The sequence below is a fragment of the Pseudophryne corroboree genome, chromosome 2 (genome assembly GCF_028390025.1).
Source record: "Pseudophryne corroboree isolate aPseCor3 chromosome 2, aPseCor3.hap2, whole genome shotgun sequence".
Classification (NCBI taxonomy): Eukaryota; Metazoa; Chordata; class Amphibia; order Anura; family Myobatrachidae; genus Pseudophryne; species Pseudophryne corroboree.
The window spans coordinates 490,774,996-490,798,468 of NC_086445.1; the positions used below are offsets into that span (position 1 = coordinate 490,774,996).

The 23,473-nt window shown below is 47.4% G+C and overlaps 1 protein-coding gene across 3 annotated transcripts in view; it reads right to left on the reverse strand.

The window, feature by feature from the left end:
- BEND2 (BEN domain containing 2) overlaps positions 1 to 23,473 on the reverse strand; it is a 236,477-nt gene that overhangs the window by 189,406 nt on the left and 23,598 nt on the right. For all 3 annotated transcript variants that reach the window (XM_063953929.1, XM_063953928.1, XM_063953930.1), the window contains exon 4: positions 3,560 to 3,631. In XM_063953929.1, the coding sequence (XP_063809999.1) occupies positions 3,560 to 3,631 (72 nt within the window). The remainder of the gene's footprint in view (positions 1 to 3,559; positions 3,632 to 23,473) is intronic.

Here is a 23,473-nt window from a genome sequence, read left to right on the forward strand (position 1 = left end):
ACCTGCGCCCCTCTAGGAGGTGAGAGCTGTGCAGCCACCACAGGAGTGATACCCTGGTCTTGGAAGACAGGATTATCCTCCGGTGCATGTGTAGGTGGGACCCGGACCACTTGTCGAACAGGTCCCACTGGAACACTCTGGCATGGAACCTGCCAAACTGTATGGCCTCGTAGGCCGCAACCATCTTCCCCAGCAACCGAATGCATTGATGGATTGACACTCTTGCTGGTTTCAGAATTTGTTTGACCAGACTCTGAAGTTCCAGAGCCTTCACTGGAAGAAAGACTCTCTGTAGTTCCGTGTCCAATATCATTCCCAAAAACGGCAACCGCGTCGTCAGAATCAACTGTGATTTTGGGAAGTTTAGGAGCCAACCATGTTGCTGAAGAACTATCAGGGAGAGTGCAACGTTTTGCACCAGCTGGTCCCTGGATCTCGCCTTTATCAGGAGATCATCCAAGTACGGGATAATCGTGACTCCTTGCTTGCGAAGGAGAACCATCATCTCCGCCATCACTTTGGTGAAAATCCTCGGAGCCGTGGACAGACCAAACGGCAACGTTTGAAATTGGTAATGACACTCCTGTATTGCAAACCTCAGGTAAGCCTGATGCGGAGGATAAATGGGAACATGTAAGTTGGCATCATTTATGTCCACCGACACCATAAAATCCCCTTCCTCCAGACTGGAGATCACTGCTCGGAGAGACTCCATCTTGAATTTGAATTTCTTTAGGAAGAAATTCAGGGATTTCAGGTTTAGGATTGGTCTGACCGAGCTGTCCGGCTTCGGGACCACAAACAGGCTTGAATAAAAACCTTCTCCCTGTTGTGACTGGGGAACCCTGACGATAACTTGATTTTGACACAACTTTTGTATTGCGTCGCCAACTACCTCCCTGTCTGGAAGAGAAGCTGGTAAGGCCGATATGAAAAAACGGCGAGGTGGAACGTCTTGAAACCCCAGCTTGTACCCTTGAGATACTATTTGTAAAACCCATGGGTCTAGGTCCGAACGAACCCAAAACTGACTGAAGAGTTTGAGACGTGCCCCCACCGGTGCGGACTCCCGCATAGGAGCCCCAACGTCATGTGGTGGAATTGGCAGAAGCCTGGGAGGACTTCTGCTCCTGGGAGCCCGACAAGGCTGGTGATCGTTTACCTCTTCCTCTAGTAGCAAGGAAGGAAGAACCTCTGCCCTTTCTGTATTTATTGGGCCGAAAGGACTGCATCTGGAAGTGGTGCGTTTTCTTTTGTTGTGGAGCAACATAAGGCAAAAAGGATGACTTACCCACGGTAGCTGTAGATACCAAATCATCAAGGTCGTCGCCAAATAAGGCCTTACCTTTATATGGTAGAGATTCCATACTTTTCTTGGAATCACCATTCCATTGGTGAATCCACAACGCTCGCCTAGCTGAGACTGCCATGGCATTGGCCTTTGATCCCAAAAGACCAATATCTCTTGCAGCTTCTTTAAGGTATGCTGCAGCGTCCTTGATATAACCTAGCGTCAAGAGGATGCTATCCCTATCTAGGGTATCTATTTCAGAAGACAAGTTGTCTGCCCACTTTTCGATAGCACTAATTACCCACGCAGACACAATGACAGGTCTGAGTAGCGTACCTGTGGTCGCATAAATGGACTTTAACGTAGTTTCCTGTTTACGATCCGCAGGATCCTTAAGGGCCGCCGTGTCAGGTGACCGGAGAGCCACCTTTTTAGACAAACGTGACAGGGCCTTGTCCACAGTGGGGGGTGACTCCCACTTTTCCCTATCCGCCGAGGGAAACGGATAAGATACCATAATTCTTTTGGGAATCTGAAACTTTCTGTCAGGACCTTCACAGACTTTTTCAAATAGCGTGTTCAGTTCCTGAGAGGGAGGAAACATTATCTCAGGTTTCTTTTCCTTATACATACAGACCCTTTTATCAGGGACAGCCGGGTCCTCAGCGATATGTAATACCTCTTTAACTGCCACAATCATGTACTGAATGCTTTTTGCCAATTTTGGATCTAATCTGGAATCGCTATAGTCGACACTGGAATCGGTGTCCGTGTCGGTATCAGTGTCTGCCAACTGGGCCACCGTACGTTTCTGTGACCCCGAGAGGACCTGGACTTGTAATAACATATCCTCCACAGACTTCTTCCATGCCTGGGACTGAGACTCAGACTTGTCTAATCTCTTACCAATACGAGCCACATTAGCATTCAAAGCATTCAACACGTGTACTCAATGAGGAGTCGGCGGTGCCGACATGGTCACCCCCACTTCCTTTTGTGTCTCTAATACCGCCTCCGCCTGTGAAGAGCACTCAGCCTCAGACATGCCGACACACGTGTAATAAACACCCACAGACACACTGGGCTTATAGGGGACAGACCCACAGGAAAGCCTGTCAGAGAGACACAGAGGGAATTTGGCAGCTCACACCCCAGCGCTCAATCAGCGGTTCTGAAGCGCCCAATAAATGCCCCAGACCTGCAGCGCTTTTAATATAAAGTATATTGCACCAAATTAGCCAGTACCCCCCCCCCCCCTCCCCCCGTATTGCACCCTGATACTTGTCAGTGTGAAGGAAGGACCAGCGTCTCTGCAGCCTGATGGGAAGGAAATGGCGCCGAGTGGGCTGAGGACGAAGCTCCGCCCCCTTAATGGCGCGATTCCGTCCCGCTTCTTTTACTATATGATTATACTGGCGGGGGTTAGGACAGTGCCTCGGCACTAATGTCCCCTCCTGCCAGTGTCCACTGAGGATTTATTAGCTGCCCAGTGGAGTCTGGAGGAGTGGCATAGAGGGAGGAGCCAGTTCACACCCTTTCAAAGTCTTAAAGTGCCCATGTCTCATGTCTCCTGCGGATCCCGTCTATACCCCATGGTTTTATGGTGACTCCAGCATCCTCTAGGACGTATGAGAAACAAACATATTATTATTATTATTATTATTAATAGCAACAACAGTTAATCAGCGCATTCACATCAGTCCCTGCCCCAGTGGAGCTTACAATCTACACACATACACACTATGGTTCATTTTGTTTGTCAGGACCCAATTAATTTACCAGTATATTTTTGGCTTGTGGGAGGAAACCAGAGTACCCAGAGGAAACCCAAACAAGCACAGGAAAATACACATCCTCCATACAGCTAGGGTTGTGGTGGGAATCAAACCCAAGACCTCAGCACTGTGAGGCAGTAATGCTAACCATTACACTAACTGTGCTGCATATAAATGGATTTATTGTCACAGGGGTGGGGGGGGGGGGGGGAATCTGCTGACATGTGACGTTCAACTATTTAATGGTACCCTATCAGCCAATGATCAATTACCATTGTGTGATATTGCCAGTCTGACATCTATTGCAACTGAAGGGGGGAGGGGGCAGTTCTATTCCCCCCCAGGCATTTTTTTTCCCCCACTAAAACTTTTTTTTTTTTTGACTATTCCATAAAAAAAATAAAAAAAAATAAAAAATGTTTTAATGTCTCTATTAGAAAAAAAATTAATGGTCAGCAAAGTAGACAAATTTGCACAGGGTTCTATTTTGTACCTGACAATAGTTGAGGACATCTGTGAGTGTTGGTTGATCTCCAGAATAAGAGGCCTCCGAAATAACGCTAGCCTGTTAATCAGACAAAAAAAAAAAAATTAGTGAACTGCAAAAAGAGCAGACTTATACCTCTTTGTATGCATAACTGCACCTAATTGTCTATAATGTGGTAACAAGGATGACTTGCTGTTTGGATAGGGGTCACAAATTAGCACTTGAGCTTGTTACTTACCTAAACAAATTTCACTTTAAAGTTCACTTACATTTTTAGTTGAATGTTTATCCTGGATATTGCTCTCTCAATACAGGGCAATGGGGCTATAGCTTCCAATTTTAGTAAGACATAGGGCCTATTTACCAAAGTAAAGTTGGATGATACCCTACCAAAAAGAGGATTTTGGTACTTACCGATAGATCCATTTCTCTGAATCCACTCGGGGACACTGGAGATCTAGACAGCTCGTGGTGTGAAGGATGCAGACCGCAGGTAGCACAATGTAATAATAAAAAAATATGATGCACGGCTGGTTCCTCCACATTCACGCCCCCCCATCCCTCCAGTTTGAAAAATTGACTGAGAGAAGAGGGAACATGAAAGATCAAAGCCATATGGGAAGGAAGGAACCAACCATACCACAACGTCAAACAGCAACCAAAAACTATTAACATATTAACCAATCTGTTTGAACTAATTCTATAAGAACACGCAGGCTGACAGCACCGAAGTGGGCGTGCAGTGTCCCCAAGGGGATTCAGAGTAATGGATTTATCAGTAAGTACCAAAATCCTCTTTTCTCTATCATCCACTAGGGGACACTGGAGATCTAGACAGCTGGGGATGTCCCAAAGATACTCCCATGGACGGGAGTAATGTCCGAAGCCTGAAGAACCAAACAAAAAAATTAGAATCTCTATCAAATTTGCAGAAACGAGTGAACGTGTGTGCTGATGACCACGTCGCAGCTCTGCAAAATTGGACAGTGGAAGCTCCTCTAGCCGCAGCCCACAAAGCTCCCACTGAGCACCGACCCGAAACTGAACTCTCCTACCAATAGAAATATATGCCTCTTTGATGGTTAGTTGTATCCATCTGGCCAAGGTTTGTTTTGAAGCCGGTCAACCCCTCCTGGGGCCATCACACAGTCCAAACAAAGTGTTTGACTTCCTAATAGAACCAGTAGCCTGTAAGTACACACGTAAGGCTCTGACCACATCCAAGGACAGGTCCCCCTCTAACAATCCATGGAAGGAGGGGACCACAATTGGCTGGTTTATGTGGAAACCAGAAACCACCTTAGGTAAAAACTCCGCTTTCGTACGGAGCTCCGCTCTGTCTTTGTGAAAAACTAGGAAAACGAAATTTATGGTAAGAACTTACAGTTGTTAAATCTCTTTCAGCGAGGTACACTGGGCTCCACAAGGATTAACATCGGGGTGTAGAGCAGGATCTTGATCCGAGGCACCAACAGGCTCAAAGCTTTGACCTTCTTCCCAAGATGCATAGCGCCGCCTCCTATATCACCCTGCCTCCGTGCACAGGAGCTCAGTTTCGTTAACCAGCCCAATGCAGTAGCAGGAACTAGAGATGACAATCGCTCGTAGCCAAGTACACCACACACTCACCACAGGAGAGGGTGTCAGCGGCTATGCCATACCAACCGAAAGAAGTTAAGAGCGTCTGGTTAGGACATCCCCGATGTTAATCCTTGTGGAGCCCAGTGTACCTCGCAAAAAGAGATTTAACAACGGTAAGTTCTTACCATAAATCTCGTTTTCTGCTGCGGGGTACACTGGGCTCCACAAGGATTAACATCGGGGATGCCCTAAAGCAGTTCCTTATGGGAGGGGACACACTGTAGCGGGCACAAGAACCCGGCTTCCAAAGGTAGCATCCTGGGAGGCGGAAGTATCGAAGGCATAGAACCTAATGAACGTGTTCCCAGAGGACCACGTAGCCGCCTTGCACAATTGTTCACCACGGTGGGCCGCCCCCAAGAAGGTCTAACCGACTGAGTAGAATGGGCTTTGATGGTAGCAGGAAACGGACGACCAGCCTGTACATAAGCATGTGCAACCACCATTCTAATCCATCTGACCAGAGTCTGCTTGGAAGCAGGCCAGCCAGGTTTGTGAAACCAAACAACACGAAAAGAGAATCAGATTTCCTAATGGAGGATGTCCTCTTCATATAGATACGGAGAGCACGTACTACATCCAAAGCCTGCTCTTTGGTAGAAAACTCAGGAGAATTAAAGGCCGGAACCACAATCTCCTGGTTAAGGTGGAAGGAAGACACCACCTTGGGTAAATAACCTGGCCGCGTTCTAAGAACCGCCTGGTCACGGTGAAAAATCAAATAGGGAGACTTACAGGATAAGGCACCCAAGTCCGAGACCCTTCTAGCTGAAGCAATAGCCAGCAAGAAGAACACCTTAAAGGAAAGCCACTTAAGATCAGCAGAGGTAAGAGGCTCAAACGGAGACTCTTGTAAGGCCTCCAAAACCACCAACAGATCCCAAGGGGCCACAGGTGGCACATAAGGAGGTTGAATTCGCAATACACCCTGAGTGAATGTATGGACATCAGGTAGGGTAGCAATCTTTCTCTGAAACCAAACCGACAAGGCAGAGATGTGAACCTTGAGGGAGGCCAGACGCAGGCCTAAGTCCAGGCCTTGTTGTAGAAAGGCCAATAGTTTGGCCGTACTAAACTTAAAAACGTCATGATTGTGAGACGCACACCAAGTAATGTAAGCATTCCAGACCCTATGGTAGATCCGAGCAGAAGCCGGCTTACGGGCTCTCAACATAGTTTGAACGGCCACCTCAGAAAAACCCTTGGCCCTCAGGATGTAAGCTTCAAGAGCCATGCCGTCAAAGCCAGACGGGCCAAATCCTGGTAAACATAAGGACCCTGAATGAGGAGGTCTGGATGTTGTGGAAGTAGAAGGGGACGATCCAACGAGAGGCCCTGTAGATCGGAGAACCAGTGCCGCCTGGGCCACGCTGGAGCGACCAGAAGTAGGTTTCCTCCTTCTTGCTTGAACTTCCGCATTACTCTGGGTAGTAGTGACACCGGAGGGAACACGTATGGCAGCTGAAAGTTCCATGGAATTGCCAGAGCGTCCACAAACGCTACTTGAGGACCCCTTTTCCTTGCTCCAAAAACCGGAACCTTGTGATTATGTCGAGACGCCATCAGATCCACATCTGGAAGGCCGCACGTTTCCACGAGAAGTTGAAACACCTCCGGATGGAGGCTCCACTCTCCGGCGTGTACGTCCTGACGACTGAGATAGTCCGCTTCCCAGTTCAGAACGCCCGGAACGAACACTGCGGATATGGCCGGCAGATGGCGTTCTGCCCACTGAAGAATCCGTGATACTTTCCTCATTGCCATGCGGCTTTGAGTACCGCCTTGATAATTGATGTACGCCACCGTGGTGGCGTTGTCCGACTGTACTTGAACAGGTCTGTTCTGTATCAGATGCTGGGCCATTGTCAATGCATTGAACACTGCCCGCAATTCTAGAATGTTTATCGGGAGTAGTGACTCCTCCTCGGTCCACCGACCCTGGAGAGAGTGTTGTTCCAACACCGCGCCCCAACCTCTCAGACTGGCATCCGTCGTCAGCAGGACCCAGTTGGATATCCAAAAGGCACGGCCCCTGCTCAATTGTTGGTCCTGCAGCCACCAGCCCAGTGACAGGCGGACCTCCGGATACAAGGAGATCATGTGAGATCTGATCCGATGAGGCAGGCCGTCCCACTTAGACAGAATCAACTTCTGCAGAGGGCGAGAATGGAATTGAGCATACTCCACCATGTCGAAAGCCGACACCATGAGACCTAGCACTTGCATTGCCGAATGAATCGACACTTGCGGACGAGATAGGAAGCATGGAATCCTGTCCTGAAGTTTCAGGACTTTCTCCTGAGACAGGAACAACCGCTGCTTGTAAGTGTCCAATAACGCTTCCAGGTGTACATTGCTCCGAGCAGGAACCAGAGAGGATTTCTTCCAGGTGATCAGCCATCTGTGGGTTTTCATGCATTGAACCGTCAGATCGAGATGACACAGGAGAAGTTCTGGGGAATTCGCCAGGATCAACAAATCGTCCAAATACGGTAGGATCCTGACCCCTTGACGGCGGAGTGTAGCCGTCATGACCACCATAACTTTGGGGAAAACTCGGGGAGCCGTTGTCAAACCAAAGGGTAACGCCCGAAATTGGTAATGGAGGTTACCCACCGCAAACCTCAGGTACTGCTGATGAGACACCGCAATAGGAATATGCAGATAGGCATCCTGTAAGTTCAGGCAGACCATAAAGTCCCGAGGCTCCAAGGCCAGAACAATAGAGTGCAGAGTTTCAATAAGAAACTTGGAGACCCGCACATGCTTGTTCAAGGACTTCAGATTGAGAATGGGCCGCGAGGACCCATTCTGTTTCGGGACTAGGAACAGCGGTGAAATCCTGGTAAACATAAGGACCCTGAATGAGGAGGTCTGGACGTTGTGGAAGTAGAAGGGGACGATCCAACGAGAGGCCCTGTAGATCGGAGAACCAGTGCCGCCTGGGTGCCTCTCTGAGCTAGAGGCCCCTGTACCACCACTACTGTGGTCAGCAGGGAATGTACCACAGAGAGCAAAGTGTTTGCTTTTGCCGGATCCAGAGGCACATCTGTCAGGCAAAATCGATGATGGGGACGATTCTTTAAGGGTATGGCGTAACCTCGAGTGACGAAATCTCTTACCCAGGTATCTGAAGTGGTCTTTAACCATTCCTGGGCAAAACCTAGAAGTCGGCCCCCCACCCTTGGATTCCCCAGAGGGAGGCCCGCCCCGTCATGCGGCTTGTCAGTTTTGGAAGCAGGCCAACGGGCAGCCCAGGCACGCTTCGGTCTGGGCTTTGCAGGTCTGGTAGCACGAGCTTGTTTTGGGTATGCCTGACCTTTTGCTTTACCTGGAGGACGAAAGGGCCGAGGGAAAGTGTAAAGTCACATAGACTTCAGGGCTGCAATTTGTGCCACAGTAGAGATGTTCTCCCACAGAGATGTTAGGAGAGAAAAATTAGAAGAAATATTTTTAGAACATGCTGAATCAAGTCATTGTACAGATGGGGACCTAGAGAGTATGATGGAAAAACTGCAGAATGCCCTATTGAAAGAAGGGAAAATCTGGTGGGAGTTAATCTCACTGGAGAGGTACATTGCAGAGGAAATAATCCCCAGGGGTTTAAGAATAGACAAACTACCCTCTTTTCAAAATAGATCCTCACCATTCGAAACGGAATAGATTAGAATTTTGGATTCCTGTTCATTATCTCTAATGAGATTGATAGTAAGAGAAAGAACTAAGGAATTGAAGGAACTGGAAACAGAGATTGATTCTCTTAAAACACTGCTGGAACCATTTAAGGGTCTACCAGACTTTAAAGAGATGGAGCAGGATATAGTTGAAAAAGTAGGCCAAAATGAGAAAGAACTAATGCAGAAAAAGAGGAAGAAATACATGAGAGATGTCACTGATTTTAAGGAAGGAAAACAACATCTCATTACGAAAAAAGAGAAGAACTTTTTCGGACCACGTGGGACTACATCTAGGAATACCGAGAATAAAGTTCGATTCAATGAGATACGATCGTATGATCATAGAATAAAGCCCCATGACAGAAGGAGGGACTCCATACATGTGAATAGATATCCAGGACCATCTACTGAATTCAGAAGGAATCCCAGAGAAGAGAGACGAGATTCATGTAAAGTGAGAACCTCAAGACCCCAAGGAAGTAGGTACGGAACTGAAAGGAGAGGATCCTGGAGAAATAGGTTCCCACAGAAGCGATATTATGACAATAGAGATCGTGATGAGTATAGATCAAGGTACTCACCTTACTCTGATAGACGACGACAACACCATAGGATACCTGACCGATTTGGAAGCCGCCATATGGATAAAGAGGAGGAGGTTTTTTTTAGAGTAGAACCCCTTCAGAAAACCAGAAGGGGTAAAAGGGGAGGGAAAAAGAATAGACATTCCAAGAAGAAGAAGAGGAAGAAGAAATCTCACACCATTAATGGTAATACGGATGGAGTAGTGGATACGGATCATCCCATCACACTCCAGGATAACGGATCCGAAGAAGAAGGATATCATCAAGAATACGTTAGAATTTTCAATTTGAGCAACTACACACTCTCAGAAACAGAGGAGAGTGTCCTTATGAGAGGGCTTAAATTTGCCCCCTCCTCAAAAACCGACAATTTTGAGGTATTCGTAGATCTACAACGATTTATAAGGAAGCTCACCTTAAAGAAATTTTTTCAGGATCAACCAAATCAAGGCGAAGAGGAATGTAGTATTTTTAAACCGAAGTCTATCTTTTATCCACTACACAAGAAAGGCTGCTTTGTGGAGACATTTGAAAAAGCAGTCAGAGAGGATCTAGAGCATATCATCCCCTGGACCAATGGGGCAAGAAATCTGAATAAGAAAGAAAGAGATACATTAACCAACCTCAAGAAACAAACCTCCATTGTGATAAAACCAGCGGACAAAGGCGGGGGTATAGTCATCCTCAATTTAACGGATTATGATGAAGAAGTCCTCAAACAATTGGAAGACGGACAGACGTATAAGAAACTCAGAGGGAATCCGTCAGAGCAAATTAGGAAGAAACTCATCACCTATTTGGATAAGTATAAAAATTAGAACATCATCACAGACAAATATCTGCTGATTCAGAATCCATCGATACCGGTATTTTACATCTTACCTAAAATTCATAAATGTTTGGAGACACCACCCGGGAGACCCATAGTGGCGGGCACCGAATCCCTGACGTCAAATCTGTCACAGTTCATCGACCATAAGCTACAACCTCTGGTCGTCAAAACACCATCCTATTTGAAGGATTCTACGGATGTAATAAGAAAATTGGGCGCTATCCAATGGGAACCAAATTTTCACTTAGTGACAGCGGACGTCTCATCGCTTTATACCATCATTAATCATAATGATGGTTTGGATTCGATATCACATTTTATCTCCAAAGAACCGGATCTCAGCCCGTTTCGAGATTTTATTTTGGAAGGAATAGAACTAATACTGAAGAATAATTTCTTCATGTACAAAGAAAAGTTCTATCTGCAACTGAATGGGACCGCCATGGGGACCAGGTTCGCCCCAAGCTACGCCAATCTGTTCATGGCCAAATGGGAACAGGAAGCGGTGGACGGTTGGAGTGGCGAGGGGGGGACATCTGGTCTCCTGGGTTCGGTATATTGACGACATCTTTTTTGTATGGAGGGGCAACCCTACATCACTACAGGAATTTTGTCAGTCATTAAATAACAATACCAGGAACATTATTCTAACCTTTGACATCAGTCAAAAATCGGTCAATTTTTTAGATTTAGAGATTTTTGTGGAAGGAGAATTGCACACACGAACCTATACCAAACCCACGGATTGCAACTCGTTTATTCCATCTAACAGCAATCATCATGCCAACTGGTTGACGTCCGTACCCAACAGTCAATTTCACCGTATAAGGAAGAACTGCTCCAAACTGGGAGACTACCAGATACAGGGTCTTAAACTTCGGAAACAATTTACAGCCAAGGGGTACACAACCAAAACAGTGGACACCCCCTTTCATAAATACGAAAAGATCAGTAGAGAAGATCTCATCAAAACCGAACATCGGGATAATAAAACCATCAAGGATTTTGGTGTGCCATTTATCACCAAATTCAGTAGCCAACACAAACAGGTAGAAACAATAATTAAAAGACATTGGGGAATACTATTGCGTGACCCAGCTCTAAAAGACACCCTCAAAGATAAGCCCAAATTTATATACAAAAAAGCAGATAATCTCAAAAATCATCGGGTCAAGAGTGTGCTACATGAAAAGAAAAATATGACCACAGTCCTGACAAAAGGCTTCCATAGATGTGGTACCTGCAGTATGTGCAGGAACTGTAAGAGTACCACCTCCAAGGTTACCGAGTACTCCTCTTCCTCTACAGGAAAAGTAAGGCAGATTAGGCAGTTCATTACGTGTAATAGCAGCAATGTTGTATATCTGCTAACATGCTCCTGCAAAAAACAATATGTAGGGAGAACAACCAGAAAATTAAAAGAGCGAATGGCTGAACACGTACGGAATATCAAAAAAGGGGTCACCACACATGGGGTATCAGCTCACTTTAAAGAGACCCATCAGTGCTCCATATCAGGACTCATTTCTTTTTGTGGAATCCACATCATTAAGGGAAATTGGCGTAAAAACGACACAGAAGAACAGTTGGCAAGAAGAGAAATGAGAAGTATCTTTGAATTAGGAACATTACATCCGGCGGGCCTCAACTTGGATTTTGAAACTAAATGGTTTCTATAAGGAATCCTCCCTCTTATACTTCTCCATCCAGAATAACTTTTGTATATTGAGACCCATTACACTACATAAAGTAACAATACTGTTTAGGTAGTGCACTAGGAATTTTTCTGCATTATCACTTAGGGACCGCAATCATGCAAAATGTATTCACTTATTATCCATAGCCAGGTATTATCATCAACAGGTAGATCCTAGTTAAGTTTTAATAGGGGATACCATTATGGGATTCACCATCTACATATGCACCTTGTTATTCAATTGTGGTTATATATTTACACTCTAAATTACCAATCTAATAGGATGGGATTTGTAAACCTGCATTACTCATTATTTAACCATGTATTATGATAGCCCATTATGATGCCAAGTCGCTTCAGGGCGGAAGTATGTACCAGCTTAACACCGGTGGCCTCAGTGCGCTCCAGGAGATGTGGAACGCACTGAATGTAAACAACCCGCCACTTCCGCCTCCGGCTTTGACGTATAGTGGCGCCCCCTTTGCGCTCCAGGAGACGTGGAGTACATAAGAATTTACCTCCGTCAGTTCCATTGTGGGCACTGACGTTTTCATATAGCACTGGCCGCCGGGCCGGATATCCGGCGGAAGTACCATGCGTTCCACCGGCAGTGGAACGCAAATCGCTAATTCCCCTTTGCGGTTTTAAGTATTTATAATTTAGCCCCTCTTTTTGATTGTTTTTACACATGCATATAGTATATAGTATGCAACCCTGGTTTATGTCACTATCTAAGATTCCATTTGTATTATCCCCGCCCAGGAAGGGACGGAGCCAATCAGTGACACAGGGTTTAAATACCATTTAGATCAGTTTTCACATGCACCTTGATAAAGACTTACATACAGTAGAAACGCGTTGGTGGTGGAGCATGTGGAAGCTGAATACTTTCTACCAGTGAATTCAACGAAATAACGGTGAGAATACCCGGGTTTTCCATCTTCTTTTTCTCACGTTGAAGAGTTGCACTATCTGGTCATGATATTTTTGTAATTTGTCCAATTATAAGAACCTATTGTGACGAATATTTGTTTTAAACCATTTTATTAAAAATCTTTCGTACCCTCATATATTCCTTCTTTTTTTTGGTGCTTACACTGAGCATGAAGTAAAATTGAAGGAATAGAGGAGGAACACAGCGGAATACGTCGAAAGAAACATTTTATGTAAAAGTACACTGCATCTTGAAGTAAGCATACACGTGAGCATCCCATACATTTAGAGATATACTCATGGGTGCTTGATTGTTTTGGATACCACATTCATATGGGTGAAAGAAACCTTGATGGGATTAATACAATTGTTTTAGAAGTAAGCGCATGTAAGCAGCACTTTTATGTGAATCACTGAGGTGGACCTTACGAGTAGAACTGCACATCCCAAGTACTGAATAGTCGAAAGGAGCCTGGGTGTATACTTTACCCCTCGAGTATCTACAGAGAGTGTTACTGAACATTTGTGTTTACATTGTGGGTTTTTTTCATACACCACGACGGACTTACATATGAACTCGCCTGTATGAAAAAGAACGGACTTTAGCCCACACGGGTAATTTCTTTGTATCATTCATTATTTGCGCCACCTAGGGATTATTCTAAAAATAAGAATTTACTTACCGATAATTCTATTTCTCATAGTCCGTAGTGGATGCTGGGGACTCCGAAAGGACCATGGGGATAGCGGCTCCGCAGGAGACTGGGCACAAAGTAAAAGCTTTAGGACTAGCTGGTGTGCACTGGCTCCTCCCCCTATGACCCTCCTCCAAGCCTCAGTTAGGATACTGTGCCCGGACGAGCGTACACAATAAGGAAGGATTTTGAATCCCGGGTAAGACTCATACCAGCCACACCAATCACACCGTACAACTTGTGATCTGAACCCAGTTAACAGCATGATAACAGAAGGAGCCTCTGAAAAGATGGCTCACAACAACAATAACCCGATTTTTGTAACAATAACTATGTACAAGTAATGCAGACAATCCGCACTTGGGATGGGCGCCCAGCATCCACTACGGACTATGAGAAATAGAATTATCGGTAAGTAAATTCTTATTTTCTCTAACGTCCTAGTGAATGCTGGGGACTCCGAAAGGACCATGGGGATTATACCAAAGCTCCCAAACGGGCGGGAGAGTGCGGATGACTCTGCAGCACCGAATGAGAGAACTCCAGGTCCTCCTCAGCCAGGGTATCAAATTTGTAGAATTTAGCAAACGTGTTTGCCCCTGACCAAGTAGCTGCTCGGCAAAGTTGTAAAGCCGAGACCCCTCGGGCAGCCGCCCAAGATGAGCCCACTTTCCGTGTGGAATGGGCTTTTACAGATTTTGGCTGTGGCAGGCCTGCCACAGAATGTGCAAGCTGAATTGTACTACAAATCCAACGAGCAATCGTCTGCTTAGAAGCAGGAGCACCCAGCTTGTTGGGTGCATACAGGATAAACAGCGAATCAGATTTCCTGACTCCAGCCGTCCTGGAAACATATATTTTCAGGGCCCTGACTACGTCCAGCAACTTGGAATCCTCCAAGTCCCTAGTAGCCGCAGGCACCACAATAGGCTGGTTTAAGTGAAATGCTGAAACCACCTTAGGGAGAAATTGAGGACGAGTCCTCAATTCTGCCCTGTCCGTATGAAAAATTAGGTAAGGGCTTTTATAGGATAAAGCCGCCAATTCTGAGACACGCCTGGCTGAAGCCAGGGCTAACAGCATTACCACTTTCCATGTGAGATATTTTAAGTCCACAGTGGTGAGTGGTTCAAACCAATGTGATTTTAGGAATCCCAAAACTACATTGAGATCCCAAGGTGCCACTGGAGGCACAAAAGGAGGCTGTATATGCAGTACTCCCTTGACAAACGTCTGAACTTCAGGAACAGAAGCCAGTTCTTTTTGGAAGAAAATTGACAGGGCCGAAATTTGAACCTTAATGGACCCTAATTTGAGGCCCATAGACAGTCCTGTTTGCAGGAAATGCAGGAAACGACCCAGTTGAAATTCCTCTGTAGGGGCTTTCCTGGCCTCGCACCACGCAACATATTTACGCCAAATACGGTGATAATGTTGTATGGTTACATCCTTCCTGGCTTTGATCAGGGTAGGGATGACTTCATCCGGAATGCCTTTTTCCTTCAGGATCCGGCGTTCAACCGCCATGCCGTCAAACGCAGCCGCGGTAAGTCTTGGAACAGACATGGTCCCTGCTGGAGCAGGTCCTTTCTTAGAGGTAGAGGCCACGGGTCTTCCGTGAGCATCTCTTGAATTTCCGGGTACCAAGTCCTTCTTGGCCAATCCGGAGCCACGAGTATAGTCTTTACTCCTCTCCTTCTTATGATTCTCAGTACTTTTGGTATGAGAGGAAGAGGAGGGAACACATACACTGACTGGTACACCCACGGTGTTACCAGAGCGTCCACAGCTATTGCCTGAGGGTCCCTTGACCTGGCGCAATATCTGTCCAGTTTTTTGTTGAGGCGGGACGCCATCATGTCCACCTTTGGTTTTTCCCAACGGTTCACAATCATGTGGAAGACTTCTGGGTGAAGTCCCCACTCCCCCGGGTGAAGATCGTGTCTGCTGAGGAAGTCTGCTTCCCAGTTGTCCACTCCCGGAATGAACACTGCTGACAGTGCTATCACATGATTCTCCGCCCAGCGAAGAATCCTTGCCACTTCCATCATTGCCCTCCTGCTTCTTGTGCCGCCCTGTCTGTTTACGTGGGCGACTGCCGTGATGTTGTCCGACTGGATCAACACCGGCTGACCCTGAAGCAGAGGTCTTGCCTGACTTAGGGCATTGTAAATGGCCCTTAGTTCCAGGATATTTATGTGAAGTGACGTTTCCATGCTTGACCACAAGCCCTGGAAATTTCTTCCCTGTGTGACTGCTCCCCAGCCTCTCAGGCTGGTATCCGTGGTCACCAGGACCCAATCCTGAATGCCGAATCTGCGGCCCTCTAGGAGATGAGCACTCTGTAACCACCACAGGAGAGACACCCTTGTCCTTGGAGACAGGGTTATCCGCTGATGCATTTGAAGATGCGATCCGGACCATTTGTCCAGCAGATCCCACTGAAAAGTTCTTGCGTGTATCAGAAATGTTCAAAACCTCCTTCATTGCCGTGATCATGTAACGTGTGGCCCTACTGGAAAATACGTTTGTTTCCTCACCGTCGACACTGGAGTCAGTGTCCGTGTCAGTGTCTGTATCGACCTGAGGTAACGGGCGTTTTATAGCCCCTGACGGTGTTTGAGACGCCTGTACAGGTATTAACTGATTTGCCGGCTGTCTCATGTCGTCAACAGTCTTTTGTAAAGTGCCGACAATATCACGTAATTCTTTCCATAAGACCATCCAGTCAGGTGTCGACTCCCTAGGGGGTGACATCACTAACACAGGCAATTGCTCCGCCTCCACACCATTTTCCTCCTCATACATGTCGACACAGCGTACCGACACACAGCACACACACAGGGAATGCTCTGACAGAGGACAGGACCCCACTAGCCCTTTGGGGAGACAGAGGGAGAGTTTGCCAGCACACACCAGAGCGCTATATATATATATATATATATATAGGGATAACCTTATATAAGTGTTTTTCCCTAATATAGCTGCTGTATATATTAATATGCCAATTTAGTGCCCCCCCTCTCTTGTTTTACCCTGTTTCTGTAGTGCAGGACTGCAGGGGAGAGTCAGGGAGCCTTCCTCCAACGGAGCTGTGAGGAAAAAATGGCGCTTGTGTGCTGAGGAGATAGGCTCCGCCCCTTTTTCGGTGGCCTTTCTCCCGCTTTTTTGTGGAAAACTGGCAGGGGTTAAATACATCCATATAGCCCAGGAGCTATATGTGATGTATTTTTAGCCATTTAAGGTATTTTCATTGCGTCCCAGGGCGCCCCCCCCCAGCGCCCTGCACCCTCAGTGACCGGAGTGTGAAGTGTGCTGAGAGCAATGGCGCACAGCTGCGGTGCTGTGCGCTACCTTACTGAAGACAGGACGTCTTCTGCCGCCGATTTTCCGGACCTCTTCTCTGGCTCTGTAAGGGGGCCGGCGGCGCGGCTCCGGGACCCATCCATGGCTGGGCCTGTGATCGTCCCTCTGGAGCTAATGTCCAGTAGCCTAAGAAGCCCAATCCACTCTGCACGCAGGTGAGTTCGCTTCTTCTCCCCTTAGTCCCTCGATGCAGTGAGCCTGTTGCCAGCAGGTCTCACTGAAAATAAAAAAACCTATTTAAACTTTTACTCTAAGCAGCTCAGGAGAGCCACCTAGATTGCACCCTTCTCGTTCGGGCACAAAATCTTAACTGAGGCTTGGAGGAGGGTTATAGGGGGAGGAGCCAGTGCACACCAGCTAGTCCTAAAGCTTTTACTTTGTGCCCAGTCTCCTGCGGAGCCGCTATCCCCATGGTCCTTTCGGAGTCCCCAGCATTCACTAGGACGTTAGAGAAATACCCTTTTCAGCTCTACGGTTTGCTTGTACCAGCCAGGATAGCTTTAGTCTTGGATGTCCAACACATTGATAGTGGTTTATGGTTTTTCCTTCCCTGGACCACTGTAGGTAGGGACTCGCCACAACTGACCTTGAGCATCCGACAAGCCTTGCCATTTTGGAGATACTCTGATCCAGTTGTCCGGCATAACAATGTGGCCCTTATCAAAGGCACTCAAGTCTTTATACCTGCTCTTATCTTCTGCAAAAATTACGTTGAGTACGAGTACCTTATATCATCTTACGGTCATAATCCTGAATTTGACATTGTTGTTAAGAGATAGTCAACATCATTGGATTCATATGGGAGTGGTCATAATGTTTTGGCTCACAGATGTATAATATTTCATATTGCATAATAAATTTTGTATACTTAAGCAACACAATGTAACTAATGTTTCTTGTTAATAAATTCTGAAAAGATATAGTAAATATTTGGACCTGGCATTCTTTCTACAATGGTATTCAATAATTACTGTTCAGGAAGTTCTTCTCAATGCTGTTGAAGAAGTTCCCACAAATAATAAGAATTTACTCACCGGTAATTCTATTTCTCGTAGTCCGTAGTGGATGCTGGGAACTCCGTAAGGACCATGGGGAATAGACGGGCTCCGCAGGAGACTGGGCACTCTAAAAGAAAGATTAGGTACTATCTGGTGTGCACTGGCCCCTCCCTCTATGCCCCTCCTCCAGACCTCAGTTAGGGAAACTGTGCCCGGAAGAGCTGACACTACAAGGAAAGGATTTGGAATCCAGGGTAAGACTCATACCAGCCACACCAATCACACTGTACAACTTGTGATAACCATACCCAGTTAACAGTATGAACAACAACTGAGCCTCATTCAGCGGATGGCTCATAACAGTAACCCTTTAGTTAAGCAATAACTATATACATGTATTGCAGAGAGTCCGCACTTGGGACTGGCGCCCAGCATCCACTACGGACTACGAGAAATAGAATTACCGGTGAGTAAATTCTTATTTTCTCTGACGTCCTAGTGGATGCTGGGAACTCCGTAAGGACCATGGGGATCATACCAAAGCTCCCAAACGGGCGGGAGAGTGCGGATGACTCTGCAGCACCGAATGAGCAAACTCAAGGTCCTCCTTAGCCAGGGTATCAAACTTGTAGAACTTAGCAAATGTGTTTGAACCCGACCAAGTAGCAGCTCGGCAAAGCTGTAAATCCGAGACCCCTCGGGCAGCCGCCCAAGAAGAGCCCACCTTCCTTGTGGAATGGGCTTTCACTGATTTAAGATGCGGCAGTTCAGCCGCAGAATGTGCCAGCTGAATCGTGCTACAGATCCAGCGAGCAATAGTTTGCTTTGAAGCAGGAGCACCCAGCTTGTTGGGTGCATGCAGGATAAATAGCGAGTCAGTTTTCCTGACTCCAGCCGTCCTGGCTACATAGATCTTCAAAGCCCTGACTACATCAAGTAACTTGGAGTCCTCCAAGTCCCTAGTAGCCGCAGGCACCACAATAGGTTGGTTCAAATGAAACGCTGATACCACCTTTGGGAGAAATTGGGGACGAGTCCTCAATTTTGCCCTGTCCATATGGAAGATCAGATATGGGCTTTTACATGACAAAGCCGCCAATTCTGACACACGCCTTGCTGAAGCTAAAGCCAACAGCATGACCACCTTCCACGTGAGATACTTTAGCTCCACGGTCTTAAGTGGCTCAAACCAGTGGGATTTCAGGAAATCCAACACAACGTTAAGATCCCAAGGTGCCACTGGAGGCACAAAAGGGGGCTGAATATGCAGCACTCCCTTAACAAACGTCTGAACTTCAGGCAGTGAAGCCAGTTCTTTTTGAAAGAAAATAGATAGGGCCGAAATCTGAACCTTTATGGACCCCAATTTTAGGCCCATAGTCACCCCTGACTGTAGGAAGTGCAGAAATCGACCCAGCTGGAATTCCTCTGTTGGGGCCTTCCTGGCCTCACACCAAGCAACATATTTCTGCCATATACGGTGATAATGCTTTGCTGTCACATCCTTCCTAGCTTTTATCAGCGTAGGAATCACTTCATCCGGAATGCCCTTTTCCGTTAGGATCCGGCGTTCAACCGCCATGCCGTCAAACGCAGCCGCGGTAAGTCTTGGAACAGACAGGGCCCCTGCTGCAACAGGTCCTGTCTGAGAGGCAGGAGCCACGGGTCCTCTGAGATCATTTCTTGCTGTTCTGGGTACCAAGTTCTTCTTGGCCAATCCGGAACGATGAGTATAGTTCTTACTCCTCTCTTTCTTATTATCCTCAGTACCTTGGGTATGAGAGGAAGAGGAGGAAACACATAAACCGACTGGTACACCCACGGTGTCACAAGTGCGTCCACAGCTATCGCCTGAGGGTCCCTTGACCTGGCGCAATATCTTTTTAGCTTTTCGTTGAGGCGGGACGCCATCATGTCCACCTGTGGCATTTCCCAACGATTTGTAATCTGTGTGAAGACTTCTTGATGAAGTCCCCACTCTCCCGGGTGGAGGTCGTGTCTGCTGAGGAAGTCTGCTTCCCAGTTGTCCACTCCCGGAATGAACACTGCTGACAGTGCTAGCACGTGATTCTCCGCCCATCGAAGAATCCTTGTGGCTTCTGCCATTGCCATCCTGCTTCTTGTGCCGCCCTGGCGGTTTACATGGGCGACCGCCGTGATGTTGTCTGACTGAATCAGCACTGGTTGGTTTTGAAGCAGGGGCTCTGCTTGACTCAGGGCATTGTAAATGGCCCTTAATTCCAGTATATTTATGTATAGTGAAGTCTCCAGACTTGACCACTGGCCTTGAAAGTTTCTTCCCTGAGTGACTGCCCCCCATCCTCGGAGGCTTGCATCCGTGGTCACCAGGACCCAGTCCTGTATGCCGAATCTGCGACCCTCGAGAAGATGAGCACTCTGCAGCCACCACAGCAGAGACACCCTGGCCCTCGGGGACAGGGTTATCAGCCGATGCATCTGAAGATGCGATCCAGACCACTTGTCCAACAGATTCCACTGAAAGATCCTTGCATGGAACCTGCCGAAGGGAATTGCTTCGTATGAAGCCACCATCTTTCCCAGGACCCGCGTGCAGTGATGCACCGACACCTGTTTTGGTTTCAAGAGGTCCCTGACCAGAGATGACAATTCCTGGACCTTCTCCACCGGGAGAAACACCTTCTTCTGTTCTGTGTCCAGAATCATGCCCAGAAAAAGCAGACGCGTCGTAGGAATCAGCTGCGACTTTGGGATATTCAGAACCCAGCCGTGCTGTTGCAACACTTCCTGGGAGAGTGCTACGCTGACCAACAACTGCTCTCTGGACCTCGCCTTTATGAGGAGATCGTCCAAGTACGGGATAATTATAACTCCCTTCTTCAGAAGGAGTATCATCATTTCGGCCATTACCTTGGTAAATATTCTCGGTGCCGTGGACAGGCCAAACGGCAACGTCTGGAACTGGTAATGACAGTCCTGTACCACAAACCTGAGGTACTCCTGGTGAGGTGGGTAAATGGGGACATGCAAGTAAGCATCCTTGATGTCCAGAGACACCATAAAATCCCCCTCTTCCAGGCTTGCAATAACCGCTCTGAGCGATTCCATTTTGAACTTGAATTTCTTTATATAAGTGTTCAAGGATTTTAAATTCAGAATGGGTCTGACCGAACCGTCCGGTTTCGGTACCACAAACATTGTGGAATAGTAACCCCTTCCTTGTTGAAGGAGGGGGACCTTGATTATCACCTGCTGGAGATACAGCTTGTGAATTGCCGCCAGAACTACCTCCCTTTCCCTGGGGGAAGCTGGCAAGGCTGATTTGAGGTAACGGCGAGGGGGAGTCGCCTCGAACTCCAGCTTGTATCCCTGAGATACAATTTGAACAGCCCAGAGTTTCACCTGTGAGCGAACCCACTGGTTGCTGAAGTTTCGGAGACGCGCCCCCACCGCACCTGGCTCCGCCTGTGGAGCCCCAACGTCATGCGGTGGAAGCAGGGGATAATTTTTGTTCCTGGGAACTGGCTGCCTGGTGCAGCTTCTTTCCTCTGCCCCTGCCTCTGGCCAGAAAGGATGCGCCTCTGACCCGCTTGCCTTTCTGAGGCCGAAAGGACTGCATTTGATAATACGGTGCTTTCTTAGGCTGTGAGGAAACCTGAGGTAAAAAAGTCGACTTTCCAGCTGTCGCTGTGGATGCTAGGTCCGAGAGACCGTCCCCAAATAATTCCTCACCCTTATAAGGCAAAACCTCCATGTGTCTTTTAGAATCAGCATCACCTGTCCACTGCCGAGTCCATAATACTCTCCTGGCAGAAATGGACATTGCATTAATTCTAGATGCCAGCAGGCAAATGTCCCTCTGGGCATCCCGCATATATAAGACGACGTCTTTTATATGTTCTAGGGTTAGCAAAATATTATCCCTGTCGAGGGAATCAATGTTGTCTGACAGGGTATCAGTCCATGCTGCTGCAGCACTACACATCCAGGCTGAAGCAATAGCAGGTCTCAGTAGAGTACCAGAGTGTGTATACACAGACTTCAGGATAGCTTCCTGCTTTCTATCCGCAAGCTCCTTTAGGGCGGCCGTATCCTGAGACGGTAGGGCCACCCTTTTAGATAAGCGTGTGAGCGCCTTGTTCACCCTAGGGGATGTTTCCCAACGTAACCTGTCCGTTGGCGGGAAAGGGTACGCCATTAGTAACCTCTTAGAAATCACTAGTTTCTTATCAGGGGAACTCCACGCTTCTTCACACAATTCATTTAATTCATCAGATGGGGGAAAAGTCACTGGCGGCTTTTTCTCCCCAAACATATAAACCTTCTTGGTAGTAACCGGGTTAACATCAGAAATGTGTAATACATCTTTCATTGCAGTAATCATGCATCGGATGGCCTTTTTAGACTGTACATTTGTCTCATCATCGTCTACACTGGAGTCAGACTCCGTGTCGACATCTGTGTCTACCATCTGAGCCAGAGGGCGTTTATGAGCCCCTGACGGTTTCTGAGTCGCCTGGGCAAGCGCGGGCTGAGACCCCGGCTGTCCCAAAGCTGCTGCGTCATCGAACCTTTTATGTAAGGAGTTGACACTGTCGGTTAAGACCTTCCACATATCCATCCAATCAGGTGTCGGCCCCGACGGGGGCGACACCACACAAATCTGCCCTTGCTCCGCCTCCACGTAACCCTCCTCATCAAACATGTCGACACAGCCGTACCGACACACCGCACACACACAGGGAATGCTCAGACTGAGGACAGGACCCCACAAAGTCCTTTGGGGAGACAGAGAGAGAGTATGCCAGCACACACCACAGCGCTATATAACACAGGGATTTACACTATAATAAGTGATTTATCCAATAGCTGCTTAAATATCTTATTTGCGCCTTAATTTATGTGCCCCCCCTCTCTTTTTTACCCTTCTTGTATCAGGATACTGCAGGGGAGAGCCTGGGGAGCTGCTTCCAGCGGAGCTGTGAAGGGAAAATGGCGCTGGTGTGCTGAGGAAGAAGGCCCCGCCCCCTCAGCGGCGGGCTTCTGTCCCGCGTTTTGTGTAACTTAATGGCGGGGGTTTTTACACATATACAGTTGCCAGACTGTATTATGTGTATTTTTAGCCAAAAGGTATTATAATTGCTGCCCAGGGCGCCCCCCCCAGCGCCCTGCACCCTACAGTGACCGGAGTGTGTAAGTGTGCTGGGAGCATGGCGCACAGCTGCGGTGCTGTTCGCTACCTTAATGAAGACAGGAGTCTTCTGCCGCCGATTTCATCGTTTCTCTTCTGTCTTCTGGCTCTGCAAGGGGGACGGCGGCGCGGCTCCGGGAACGGACGATCGAGGTCAGGCCCTGTGTTCGAACCCTCTGGAGCTAATGGTGTCCAGTAGCCTAAGAAGCACAAGCTAGCTGCAAGCAGGTAGGTTTGCTTCTCTCCCCTCAGTCCCACGTAGCAGTGAGTCTGTTGCCAGCAGAAGCTCACTGAAAATAAAAAACCTAACAAATACTTTCTTTTCTAG